The following is a 13,860-nucleotide window of genomic DNA, read 5'->3' as shown; positions in this document are numbered from 1 at the left end:
CCTTCCTTCAGGTACAGAAGAAATCTGGAGGGCCTTCAGATACATGGATAGAAAAAGTTTGGGAGAGAGAGTAAAGGATTTTTAAACTGCTTGATCATGATCCAGTGATCAGTACCTCAGGTATCAAACCTGAAGTGTTTAACAAATGCTAATTGACAATAACTTGCAAAACAGTCAGGATTGGAAGTTCATAAGGTTTTTTAAAACTTTTATTCTGTTGAGCCTTATGGTTGGAGAGAGGAACAACAACAATAGATTTTAATTGATCCATTCATTGTTTCATGCAGGTATTTTGAAAAACACAAAAGCTACACAGAAACCAAAGATAAAGTGCGGGATAATCTTAAGAAACTGGAAAAGATGCTTAGACAGTCTTTGTCTAAGATTCCAATGTCTTATAAAGAAGCTTTGGAGTGTTTGGAAGAAAGCAAGGTAAGAAAGGCTCTGAAGAAGTTGAAAAGCTTATGCAAAACTAGTATAGCTATGCATACCATGTGACATCATAGCAGGGAGAAGTGCAATTCTTTATCCTATATTTATGTATATGTAAAACCACAGAATACATTGATATATTTATATACTTGTTAAAAGACCAGATATAATAGATCATGTGAAATGAGTATATCTTACTGCTGTAGAAAGAGACATTTTATTTACTCCATCTTTCTCCACAGTCTTAGGCAACAGAACTCCCTCATTATGACCATATTTTACCAGCTCAGTGGAGTGACTGCCATTTTCCTAGAGGATCCTAATCCTCTGTTCTGTTCTAATGTTACTGAATTATAATTACATTATAATCTAATGTTACTGAATGCTTCATTAGTACTCCTGGCTGTAGCATTTTATTTATTGATGTGTTTGTTTTCCCTGTAAGATGTTAGTCTCCAGCATTGACTCTGCTGAAGAGGACCTGGTGAAGCTGAGGCAGATCTCTGGAGAGATGATGAGGTTATGCAGAGGAAGTGACAGGGCCCTGGGCAGGATTGTTACAGTGCTGTGGGAAAACTGGCTGGGTTTGCTTGAGGCAGCCAAAGGGCTGGAAATTACCTGTGAAGAACTAAAGCAGGAATGGAAATTCATCAATGAAGAGGTGAGTTGCTCAACATCTGTAAGTTTGGGGGCATGGAGATGGGACTGTGAGTAAAATGGCCTGTAAAGGGCTGAGATCAGGACAGAACATAAGTTCCCACCCTCTGCTCAGTTACCCCCACCCTTTCTGGAACCCACAGTCACAAAAGGTGGGGATATTTATTCAGTCCTCTGAACCCAGAGCAGCTCTGCACAGGGTTATGTGCTTTGTTAAAGCAAAATCAGAGGTTTTGTCACACTTCAAAGGTTCGAGTTCTGACTGTGTAATTCTCAGTAGTTAGTCACCCATGTGGGTAAATGAACAATGTAACTTCAGGTGGTGGAACAAAAAAGCACTTTATCTCATGCTCTGCCATGGTGTTTACTTAGCTGGAACGAGAAACAATAATTCTCGATAAGCTCCAGGAAGAACAGCCAGAAAGCCTTAAAGAGAAGGAAAAGGCCACCAGAGAGGAGCTGGTGGAGTTACTTGATTTTGTGAACTCATTTGAAGAAAACATCAACCAGCAACAGCTCCTCTTACTCTTGCTTCTCCACCGGATAAGAAACATCCTGAATGCAGCTGAAGATGCTGAGGGGGAGGCTGCCCTCCCTGCCTTGTGTGAGATAAAGGCAATGCAGGAGCGCTGTAAGAAGTAAGTGGTGAGAAACTTCTGTTGAAGGTATGAGAGAGGACTATTCACAAGCATGGGATTTTACTGGATATCAAAGAATATATGAAAGCTGTAATGCAGTTAAAAAGACAATAAATGCTCTCATTGGGTCAGACCAGTGCTCCATCTCACCCTTCTGCTGTCTCCAGTATTGGGGAATATTATTTAGGGAGCAGACCTGAGCTTGGGCATATCTTTTGTGGGCTGCAATTTGTTTTCAAATGCAGTAGGAATCAAGGAACAGTAGTCAGTTTTAGAGGTTCCAAGTGCTTGTGAATTTTAAAATTTCCCACTTTTAGGAAAATCAGACCTTGTGCATTTTGCAACAATACAACTTTCATCTGAGTGCCACTGTCTAAAATTCTCCCCAGATTTTTTTTTGACAAATCTGATTATTATATTCACCTTCTTTTTGCTTTTGGGCATGGTAATCTTTGTGCACAACATCTGCTCTTGCCAGCATCTTCAAACTGAGAACCTCACCTCTGCTGTTTAAATATGCCCGCTCTCTGGTTTGGTCTATCAAATAGCACTATCTGAGAACTCATTTTAAAGAAACTGAGATAAAGTGACATAAAACTCATAGATTTAATAGCAGGAAAAACCCCTAAATTACAGACAAATGTGGTTCTAGATATATACCTACATAATATCTGTATTAAGCAGTCTCTTTGCTCCTACTTAGAGTCTAAAACAATGTATTCTTTCTGGTAATCTTGCATAGGTTGTACAAAAAAGCTCAAGACCATAAAGATTCTGTGAAAGCTGAGATTCAAGAGAGGAACAAGGTCACTGAAGAAATAAGTGCTGTGACAAATGCATTAGAGAATGCTGCATCTGTGTTATTGCAGGATGCTGATGGAAAGGCAGAACAGCTGGAGGTTGGTAACAGCTCTAAACCCATGAGCCAGCATTGCTGTGGTGGGACCTTGGATTTGTGTAAAAGGGCTGGTTTTCTATTTAAAATTATTTAGAATTAGAATTTATAGTTGTCTGCTTTTTTACTGAGTTCTTTCTGTCCAGAAGGAAATTTTATTACTGCAGGTGCTTTATTCCTGCTCTTTTCTCTCACATCCAAACTTTGCTACTCCAAGCACCTAAAACTCACCCAAAAGTGAGTTAAGACCATGTCCCTGTTTCTGACAGCAATGGAACAAGCAAATGCTAGCAGCAGTCCCATCAAGCGATCTCTTTTTAGCAGTATGTCCCAGCAGGCCTGTTCCTTTTGAGAAGACTGAGCTGAAAGGATTGAAGAATTCATTAATTTTACATAGTCCAAACAACCAGTGAGCCAAAATCTGCAGGGCAATTTCATCCCTTACTTCCAAAGAAAATCTAGTTCCTATGAAATTTATAGCATTAGTCAGGACTCCACTGCACCTATTGAGTGGAAATATCTATCTCATTTTGAGATGAAAAACCTGATTTAGCTTGGCAAAAGTTTTTAATTCACCCACACAGATGAAAAGGGAGAATTGTCTCTTCCCTTAGGAAAAAAATTGGGACAGTTTTGATAGGTACCTGCTTTCCAGCTAAATAATCTGTGAAATGTGAATGTGCAGTTTGCAGGGACATGCTTTGCTTTGGAGATGAGAGTTGTAACTGATTCTTCCAGTTCAGGTCAGGGAATCTGTGAACTCCCATAAATATTGGCACAATCTTAATTGGGCCATTTGACAACAGCAGGCTTCTCCCTGAGAGAATGAGGCACGCAGCTGTTTCATGGTTTTGAGGGTTTGGGTTTTTTTAATATCAGACCCATTTGTTGTGGGATGACAGGAAATTAATCAATCTCAGTCACTTACATATTTCTTCTGTCTGTTGCATTTGTGTGAAGGAAAAGATTCCCAAGTGAAGACTATGAATTAGAAGATTACCATTACTCCTGATTGAAAAAGCAAAGGCAGTTAATTTTAGTGTCTTTCATTGCCTGGCAGGAGGTTTGGATAATTTTTCCCAATAACTTGAGTTAACATTTGAGTTTCTCAAACAGCTGAGCACGAGGGAAAGGAGCCATAAAGCCAGCAAACAGAACATTCCAACTTGAAACTCTAGAAAACCTTCCAAACAAATGAATTTCTTCATTCTTCCTGCAGGAGGACTTAGCTTGGATTTTATTTCTAGGCCACAGGCTGTAGACAGTTGTTCAAGTTTCTTTTATCTCATAAAACCTACATTCTTTGTGCAGAACTGGAGAGTACTGTTTTGAGAGGAGCCTGCTGTGCTGCTCTGCGTAATTGCCTGAAAGCAGACACTCCAGCCTGAAACCTGTTGCTTTTTGTGGCTTTTGTGTTGTTTATAATAATGAAGGGATGGACGTTGGCTATTAAACTCTTTCAAAGGGAAAAATGCTCTTTTGGCTAAAGGGAGAGCACAAAGGTTAACATTTAATCATAGGAGCTCTTGAGATGGTCCCTTTGCTGAGGCTGTCAATGAACATCGGTGCGTCACTTCCCCAGCGTAGAGCGGTATCAAGTTTAATTAATTCTTACAGATTGAAAAGCATCATTTGATTTAATGAATCAGTATTGCTGAGAGTTTATCTGCTTGCAGAGGTAATCAAATCAGGTTTGCTATCACCAACCCAGTTTTTCCAAACCATAATCATGGTAGGAAATATAAAACACATTGCGTATGTGTGTATATATACACATACACATATACACACATGCACTCAGTAAAAACTGGGTAAAACTGCTGAAGTTACTCTTAATTTTGTAGGAGCTTCAGAGTGTGATTGGCAGAGAGAGACAAGCTCTGGAGGATATCATGGAGAAACTTCGGATCAAGTATTCTGAAATGTACACAATAGTCCCTGCAGAGATCGAAACACAGCTGGAGGAGTGCAAGAAAGTGTTGCACGACCTAGAAGAGAAGGTAACTGTTGATGTGGTTTTCATATCCATCTATTTGCAATGTAGAAATCATTACTCATACTTAGGTCTCTTTTTAGAGTAAGCTTATGGTAAGCAGTGTCAATATAACATTTTAACATTTTTATTAAAAATGGACGTGGCAGAATCTTTAGCAATAATTTTTAATATTATCTGGATGCTGTTTTCTATCCAATCTGACTCTTAAAGTGGGAACTAGTAGTCAAAGTTGATTGCAAAGTTTGCATAGCTTAAATGAGAAAATATTTTCAGAACTAGGTTAAAAAAGAACTTTGAAACAGGATATTTTAGAAATGTAATTTGCTCATGTGGTAGGGTATCATGACATGGTTCTTTTTACTGCCTCTGAGAACATGGTTGCCTTCCTTTAAAATCAGGGAATTTAAATAACTGAATCCCATTGCATCAGGCTCTTGCAATATATTCTATCTACAAGGGATATGAACAGTTAGCTGAAAGCAAAATAAGGTGAAAATGGAGTAAATACTCTCAGTTTGGGGTCAAATTTTTAGCCTGATACAATTACCATCATTGTTACTTGCTCATTTGTGTTATTTTAAAAATGAAAAAAACCCCTTTCAGTTCTCATATTTCAGAAATAATAATGTTCAATCCTAATTTTTAAGGTTAAGTCTCAGTTAATTTGATACATTTTGAGAGTCTAATAAAACAGTTTTGAAATCCAGTTACTTTTTAGTGTCTATCAAATTACTCATTTTATCTTACATAAATATTAAGCAGCGTATTGACTAAAACTTACGAGTTTTAATTTGGTTAACTTTATGGTTTCTGTTTCAAAATGAGGCTGGTCTTTTCAGAACCAACAGCTGGGAAGAGAGAAGGAAAGCAAAACAGTGTTTATGCTTTGGGGTTTTTTTGTTGTTTACTGTTTCATTTACCAAGATATAAAAGGTTATCCCAAAGCACACATTACCTGTTGGAGTAAAAGAACTGGTCCTGGAAGCTAGATAACATTTGCTTTCCACATTTAGGTATTGGAAAACATTATAAACTACCTTGGAATTTTTCAAAATGCATTTAGGAAAGAAAAAAAATAGTGGCGGAACTGGAGGTCGGTTCAGTTACGTGTTAGGAGATACCAGTGTGTGTTAAATTGAGTTGTCATATTTTAACGCCATTCTACTTTCTTCTAAATCTGCAAACCAAAACAAGAAAAGAAATTGTACATTTGATGCCATAAATAAATTTTTTCCCAGTAAGAAGTATTGAAATTTAAATCCTGCTTTGCTGATGACCAGAGCATTGACAGATGCAGTGTTTTTATCCTGAGGAAATAGATGAAGTCAGAGCTTGATCTCTTTACTCATTTCCAGCTGTGTCACATTGCTCATACATGATTCTCTTTTGTTTTGGAAGCTGGCACTACAATTACAGACAATTTTCCATATTTGGTATATTCCAGGATAGTGGTAGTGGTCAAGTGTTCAGTGATTACAGCCTGAATTCCTTTTTCCAAAAAGTCTTAGGCACTAAATACAGACTGACTTAATAGGTTTTGTGGTATAAGCAAGAATATTTCAGAGTAGCCCTCTATTCTTTCTTTATATATTTATTTAGATTAATGAGATTTTACCAATACAGCATTATACTGTGGGTACTTTTTAGAGAGGTTGTGTTGGAATCTATAAATGATGTTAATAAAATTAAGAGATTAGTAGATAATTTATTAACTAAAAATGATCCTAATTCCTCATCCCACAACAAGGATAAAGTATTTCAGTACTAGGAGCTTCAAACTAAAATAACTATTAAATTAAAGATCTTTGGCATCAAGGCAGCATGAAACTGTTCAGTGTGCATTTCCCCATAAATCCTAAGGCTGCAGCACACAAAGAATTTACCACAATTTAATGATTTCCTGGTGCTTGGCTGACCCTGGCAGCCAGCAGGGTGTAGTGAGAAAAGATGTCTTTTTTGAGCAAGATCAAGGACTTTTCTCACTCCCTGCACTTCATCTAGTCTCTGGTAACCTGGTAGCTTATGCTGTGTTGCTCAGTCCTGTGCTCAGGCGATTACTGAACTTCAGCTCTGAGAGTTTTTCTCTTTCCACAGAAAATCAGGCCCTCCAGTGCACCCATTTTTCATTTCTGTGGAGTGAAACTAAGTTCCTTAGACCTTTCTATTTTGGTGATAAATCTCCAAGTTTATATTGAGAAATTGGCTGTGCATTGATGCACTTGGATATTCCCTTATTTGTTACCTGGAAGTCACAGCTGTCAGCTGAGACATAAAGGTGTCGTTCTGGCTTTCTTACAGCATAAATCCAAATGTGACCCTTCCCACCATGCAGCATGAGCAGCCTCTGTCAGAGATGAGAGCAGGGTGAAGCAAAGCACCCAGGCAGCTGCAGTGCCTCAGTGCTTCTCTCCTCAGGAATTGCTTTTCTGAGCCAGGCACTTTTTAATGAGAAGACAACGTGTAGATGTTGAACCTGCTCATGTTAATGCTTCTTCCTGCAAGTGTAGCTCCATTCCAGTGTTTTTAACTGACTTGTCAAGAGAAACAAAAAGAATTGGAATGTTTTTGGTAAGGTGGTGCACAGAAACAAGCAGATCTTTGTAATCTCCCCCGTTGTTTTCTCTTTGCTCTGTCAGGTTAGCTCTGAAATCTTGCAGAACTCTCCTCAGTACGTGCTGAAAAGAAAAGCAGAAACTATTAACAATGGCCTTCAAGCTATTGAAAAGATGTTACAACAGAAGAGTGAAAACATTGCAAAAGCCAAAGAAGTTCAGAAGGTAATCTTGCCAAAAAAATAATCTGTGGGTGTTAAAAGATTTTTGGTTGTTTTTACAGAGCCTAGTTTAGCATAAAGTGGTCTTCCATTCATTTTATGTCTGTAAAAGGAGAAGTACACGCAAGCATTTAACTGGAGGATATTTATCAATTCTTTCTCACAGGAATATCCATGCTTTTTTCAACTGTGAGTCACACCAGTAGATGCAAAGTGTTCTCATCGTGTCAGTTCTGAAACCTTTGCAATTCATGTCCCACATGCAGAACAAATAATGCTGCTGTTATCTTTGAGCCTGACATTCTATTTCATTTCCCTTCTCTCCACATGCAGCAAATCTGGGATTTGCTGGACCTCTGGCATTACAAACTCAATGAGCTGGATGCAGAAGTGCAGGACATAGTGGAGCAGAATTCCTGCCATGCACAGGAGCTGATGGACATCCTGGTGGCCCCCCTGCAGCAGTACCAGCAGGTCTCACAGCGTGCTGAGCGCAGAACTGCCATTCTCAACAAGGTACCTGCAAATGGAACAGCTTTTTAAAGATCCAGTCCTAGCAAAAACAGAGTGAAGGCTTTGCACGAAACATCATCAGAGGCTGTCAAATGAATAGAGTCACCAGCCTGCTGTGGCAAGGCTGATTGTAGCTGGGGTTTCTGGAGGGGCTGCCCCAAAGGACTGGCTCAAGCCATGGTTGAGGGGTTTGTATGGGGAATTCTTGCTCCTGGGTGGGTGTTGAGGTGGTTCTCTCAGATTCTGCTAATGGGTCTGTTAAAGTGCCATTGCCATATAAATTAGGATAATGCCCCCATGAAATGTAAACATGCAAGCACCAGAATTATTTTGGTGAGAGGGAATAGCCTGAAATCATGAAACTGTTTCAGAAAAAGGTTTTTATTTCACCATGCTAATTTAACTGACCGTGATGCAAATGCATCCTATTTTCTTTTAGTCTTGTTCATGGATTAATTTTTCTTTTACAGTGAAGCAATTGATGTGTGACTTTCTGTAAAATTCTGTCATTTCCTAGGCCACCAACAAGATGGAAGAATATGAGGAGCACTTGAAGAATGTGAAAGATTGGATAGAAAGCACCAAAAGTTTGCTAAGAGCTGATGCTCAGCATGACTCTGCAAAAAGCTTACACAAGCATACTGATGAACTCCAGGTAAGAGTCGATGCAGATAAATGCTCCTGTTAGCACTTGTTGCTCTGTACAGATTGCAGTTTTCCATTCTTAATTGTTTCTGACATAAGTAATTTACCATTTTCAGTAAATCCTTTAAGTGAAAAATAGTTATAGTTGAGACTCATGAAAAACAGATGTTTTTATGTGCTGGACACACTTGTGCAAGTGCTGAACTGTTGTACAACTTCCAGAAATGTGTGATTGTCTTCTGTAACCCTGCTGAGTGGCTAGGGTCAGTTTTTACTGCCTGCATATACAGGATTCTTTCTATATTGTATGTGAGCCAGAAAGGCAAAGTGCTGGTTTATTGATGTCTGTGTGTAAGATGGAAGCTTTCAAGTGAGTTGTGGTTTGGAAGGCTGTGCTCACTGTTTCTTGAAGGTAATTCTGATTGGTAATTTCAAAAACTGGATGTTTGTAATATTACAGGAAAGATCAAGGCCAGTGCCAAAACAAATTCTGGCAATTTTGTATTTAAAATTCGAGTTTTCTGTGCATCCATTCCTTGGCTTAGACCAAGTGAGAAAGCTGGTGCTCTAAACATAGATTTTTGTAGTAAGACTAGTAAGAATTCTTGACAGGAAGTAGCTGCCCATTCTGGGTTGATATGTTACAAAAGCATGTAGCCACAATGGGGAGAATGTGATTTCCAAAAGCCATGAATGTTTTTTGTGGCAAAAGCTTATTGTCTCTTGTGCTTGTGAAATGGAATGTTTTGTTTGTCCTGGGCTGTGAAACCAGCGGGTTTGGAAATGTACCCTGGAGTACATTAGAGTGGAAATGTGCATTCAGTCCTTTCCTTCACACACCACCCAGATAAATGGATCATTTCTTGCAGCCCTCACTGTTCTTCATGACAGTGTTTGTTCACTGCAGTTTATCCAGTTCATTGCAGGGGAAGAGCCTTCACAGCATGCACAAGTGGCCTGATACTTTCTGGAGCAGTTTGTTCCTTCTAATCCTTACCTCTATAACTTTAATGTTCAGCAGTGATGTATCAAACCTAACTCCTGTTCTGTCTCCAGATGGCTTTGGAAGACTCAGAGCAAAAGCAAAATCTTCTGCATGGTATCTTCATGGAGCTGGAGGAGCTGTCACCAGTCTTTGAAACTGACAGTGTGATGCAACAGCTGAATGAAATAGATGTTCAAGTAACAGCTTTACAGCATGAGATTGCAGAGATTCTTCCACAGATCCTGCATGTGGCTGATGTAAGTCTGGGTGACCCGTAAGTGCCTTTTATCAGAGCTTCATCATATGTTAGGAAATGCAGCTGATATCACCTGCATGGAAAACAGGGCGTAGTGCTGGTTGTTGTAGGTGTGCCAAGCAAGGAAGTTAATTTTTTGTAAACAAACCATCAGAAGGTATTTGGTAACCAGTTAAGCTGTAAAATTCAGGATTAGCACAGGAGGTAGGAGGAAAGGCTGGGAGCCTGGGTCAGTTCAGCCCAGAGAAGCTTGGGGGTGAGAGGTTGATATTGCTGCTGTTTGCTGCTACATGATGGGAGATTACAGACAGGATTGGGCCAGGCTCTTCTTGGGGTGTTCAGTAACAGACCCCAAGTGTAACAAAGGAAATTACATCTGCATAGTAGGAAGGATTCTAATTTTTACTCTTGCAGTGAAATTGGTCAAACACTAGATGAGGGGCTCCAAGCAGGGGTAATATTCCCATCTCAAGAGATACCCAAATCTCAACAGGATCAGACCCCAAGTGCCCTGGTTTGATGGGTGGCAGAGACCTTTCAAGGTTCCTTCCAGCCTAATCTGCTCTGTGACTGTCCCTGTGAGAGTTCACAAACAGCTGTCTGTGGGTTCCTTCTCCATCTGACATGACTCTCTTCCTACTGGAAGCTGCACCAGAGTAATTATAGCACTTTCCTATTCTGATAACTACTTTCACCACTGGAAAAATGTCTTCTCATTATTGGTAATTTCTAATGTTAATCTTTAAGGATATTTCAGTTCTATATTTAGGGTTTAAAACAGACCAGATGATCTTGAATACTTAATTCCTTTAGAAATTATGACTAAAAGTAGTTTATAACAACTAGCCTTTTGATAGCATCCATTAATATAGCCTGTATATGCTGCACTCATTCTTCAGTATTTGTTTTTAAATTTAAGTGAAAGATTGAAACGCAAGTTGGCTTTGTGGCTGGGCTATCTACAAATACTCTCTTTGTTCCCAAAATCTAGGAGTTGGATGCCATTGAATCTCATGTGAAAGTGTTTGAGAAGGATGTTGCAGAAATGAAGACAATCCTGTCATCAGAAGATCTGTTAGAATTTTCTCCTAAAGACCAACTTAAACATGGACAGGTCTGTGAAAACTCCTATCTAGGCTTTTTTTCCTGATCAATGTAAACCCTGAGGTGAGAACATTGAGAGACCTTTTCAAGAAGCCCAGTCATGGTTTGAACACAAAACACTTGAGATAGAAGCACTATTGAGAGTATGTGCACAGAGAACTCGAGTGTGTAACTGAAGCACATGTCAGGCATAGCTGCCACATTTGAGGATCTCCATTTTTTTGGGAAGTTTATGGCCTGATTTTCAAGAGACGCTGCACACTGCTCCACTTGGCACCAAATGGGAATCTGAAGCTAGAAAATTGGGCTTTGTTTTTCCAAAAATGGAGGCAAAATTTAGCAGATGATTCATTTAATTCACACTAGTCCACAGAGTTATCCGCCTAAAATGCAAAAAGCATGGGTTCAGTTTCAGGTGAGGAATAAAAATGTCATCATACCTCTCATAGCAGTGTAACTCTCATAGCAAAGCTGTGCAGCTTGGTTACCCAGTGAACAACTTTGCAATAACTACGTTACATGGAAAAACTAAAGTAATATTTCTTCTGGAAAATAATGCTCACCTACTTCCTCACTGTAAATCAAAGCCTGGATACAGGCTTTGTACAAAAAATTCCTGATACAGTCTGCTTATGAATGAGAGAATAAGCATCTCTATTTCTGCTGGGGCATATGAAAACAAAATCTTCTTGAGAGGGAGTTTAACAAAAATGATAGTAATTAAAAGGTCTATTGGTGGTTTGTATTTATATTATTTTTTTCTTCTGGAGTTCCCTGCTGAATGAGGTCCCAGTAGGATTTCATATTTCTTAAGGAGAACCAAGAAGTTTTGAGCTGCTATTGCCATTCTGTCTTTCATAAATTGATCACTGAGTCTTGCATAAAACATGTATTGTGCTATGAAACTGCACATTTCTGTTCATCCCAGACTGATCAAAGTGGCTGTAAACTGTGCGTTCACTCCAAGTATTGTGATATGAAATGCTGTCCTTGACAGCAGAGCCATCTTCAGGGGTTTCTGCTGACTTCTGTCTTGATTCATTATCTCACCTCTGTTGATAAGACTGCTTTTAGGACCATCATAAAATGACCGGTTGGCTGGACAAAAGACAAAAACCAGAATTTGCTAGAGAGACATCAAAGAATTTGCACCACTTTAACTGTCTTCACTGCCAGTGATGTTCTGCTCTGAAACGAGCTGCTTAGTAAATAGCAAGTAATCTGAATGTGAGCCCTTTTTGTCACTGTGCCAACTTTGTATATACAGAAAAAACAGAATTGTAAATATAACTTATATCTTTGTCTTGCTTTAGACAACCTCAATGTGGATTTTCATTTATTTGTTCCAAGAACAAGAGTCACAGTATTACAGAATATTCTGAGTTTTGAGGGACCCAGAAGGATCATAGAGTCCAACTCTTAAATGAATGGCCCATATGGGGATTATATTTTCTTCCTTCTTAAATGGGAAACTCACCAAAGAGAGCTTTTGGTCATCATTAGTGTAGTATAAATTTATGGTGTTGATTTTTCTAACTCAATATCACATCCATCATCTCTGTTCTGTCCTGACAGGTTATCCTTGAGCATGTTGGTCCCATGCAGAAAACTATTGTTCATATACAGTCCTATGAAGATGCTCTTCAGCTGCCAGGGCTGAAAATGCAACCTTTCTCAGTCTTCCAAAGAGCAAGACAACTCCTGAGAGAACTGAAGAAATTAGAAAAAATTACTAAGGAACAGAATGAGCTACTGGAGGTAATTGATTTTTTTTTCCTATGGTCACCTGTACCAACTTTTTTTAAAGTAATTTTGATCTTTAAACACTATTGCTTTTACAGCCATGTAGTTACACCTACTGTGTCTTCTGTGGAATGCTTTTGGGAATTTTTTTTGTTCTGGTTTCCTTTTTCTTTTTTTTTTTTTTTCCTATTTAATTTGATCCTGCAACAAAGCCCACTGAATAGTCTTGACATACATTTCAGTTTTCCATTTCAGTCACAGCTGACAACATACTGTAGAAGGAAAGAAGGCTCAGGTGTGCACTGGTGATTGAAGTCCAGTGTTAGATGCAGGCACTCACCAACTCCTGAAACTCACCTTGACCATGGAAATTCTGGTTGACTGGCATTAGACAGCAATTACTAACAACAGAAGGTCTTCTACTAATCCAAATCAGTGAGCCAGGAAATTTGCCATTCCCTACAGCTGTGTTGTGGTTAATTCACTGTTTTGAGGCAGGCCAGCATGTGATGGGATCTTGGAGATGCTACTGGCCAGGCCAGGTTTGGACACAGAGGGGAAACAGCACCCGGAGAAGGCAGTGCTGGCAGGTCAGGGAGTGTTAACTCAGGGGCAGGGAGAGTTATGGAACAGCCCCAAACCTGAGGGAGTCTCTGTGCAGCACTTCACTGAGCAATGTGGTTGTACCAGCTCAGGGAAGTTTTAATTCAGGAGCTGGTCATGCTCCAGTGCCCAGGCTGGAGGAAGTCTGGAGTTTGCTAATGCAGGTTCCCACGGCAGCAAGGAATTAAAGTTCTCATGTGACCCATCCCTTTCTTGGCAAGATGCTGACAGCACCTAGAAAAATGTTACATTATCTTTGCTGATTTGGTTTTCCTCAGCTATTAGGGTAGAGCAGAATGCTGTAAAACATCTCACTGGGCATTTCAGAGGCCAGGCAGACAAGTGGCAGCTAAAACGGGAATGTCCGTTTTTGATTTTCACTTTGAGAAATTAAGAGCAAAACACAAAGAGAAAACCTCAAACATGCCACATGACTAGTGCATGCTTGGAGTCAGAAAAAAGCAAAAAACAGTGACTATATTAGATCTGCATAATCCCTACAGTCTCTTTTTTTTTTTTTAAGTCCATACAATTTCTTATGTCTGAAAAATGGATGTGGTAAAATGTACCTTTTTCAGAGTTACCAGATCAAATAATGGAGAATTTTCAAAACACTTTAA

At 39.3% G+C, this 13,860-nt stretch overlaps 1 protein-coding gene across 9 annotated transcripts in view; it reads left to right on the top strand.

Annotated features, from left to right (window-relative positions):
* The window catches only part of SYNE2 (spectrin repeat containing nuclear envelope protein 2), a 179,786-nt gene that overhangs the window by 83,753 nt on the left and 82,173 nt on the right, over positions 1 to 13,860 (top strand). For all 9 annotated transcript variants that reach the window (XM_038138490.1, XM_038138489.1, XM_038138483.1 and 6 more), the window contains 11 exons: positions 288 to 432; positions 878 to 1,093; positions 1,462 to 1,727; positions 2,470 to 2,626; positions 4,467 to 4,622; positions 7,255 to 7,395; positions 7,725 to 7,907; positions 8,422 to 8,559; positions 9,606 to 9,791; positions 10,782 to 10,904; positions 12,470 to 12,652. In XM_038138490.1, coding sequence (XP_037994418.1) covers positions 288 to 432; positions 878 to 1,093; positions 1,462 to 1,727; positions 2,470 to 2,626; positions 4,467 to 4,622; positions 7,255 to 7,395; positions 7,725 to 7,907; positions 8,422 to 8,559; positions 9,606 to 9,791; positions 10,782 to 10,904; positions 12,470 to 12,652 — 1,894 coding nt within the window. The remainder of the gene's footprint in view (positions 1 to 287; positions 433 to 877; positions 1,094 to 1,461; positions 1,728 to 2,469; positions 2,627 to 4,466; positions 4,623 to 7,254; positions 7,396 to 7,724; positions 7,908 to 8,421; positions 8,560 to 9,605; positions 9,792 to 10,781; positions 10,905 to 12,469; positions 12,653 to 13,860) is intronic.

Source organism: Motacilla alba, chromosome 5, assembly GCF_015832195.1.
Source record: "Motacilla alba alba isolate MOTALB_02 chromosome 5, Motacilla_alba_V1.0_pri, whole genome shotgun sequence".
In the NCBI taxonomy this organism is placed as follows: domain Eukaryota; kingdom Metazoa; phylum Chordata; class Aves; order Passeriformes; family Motacillidae; genus Motacilla; species Motacilla alba.
Note: the sequence above shows the minus strand (reverse complement) of the source record. Positions and strands in the feature narration are given on the sequence as shown.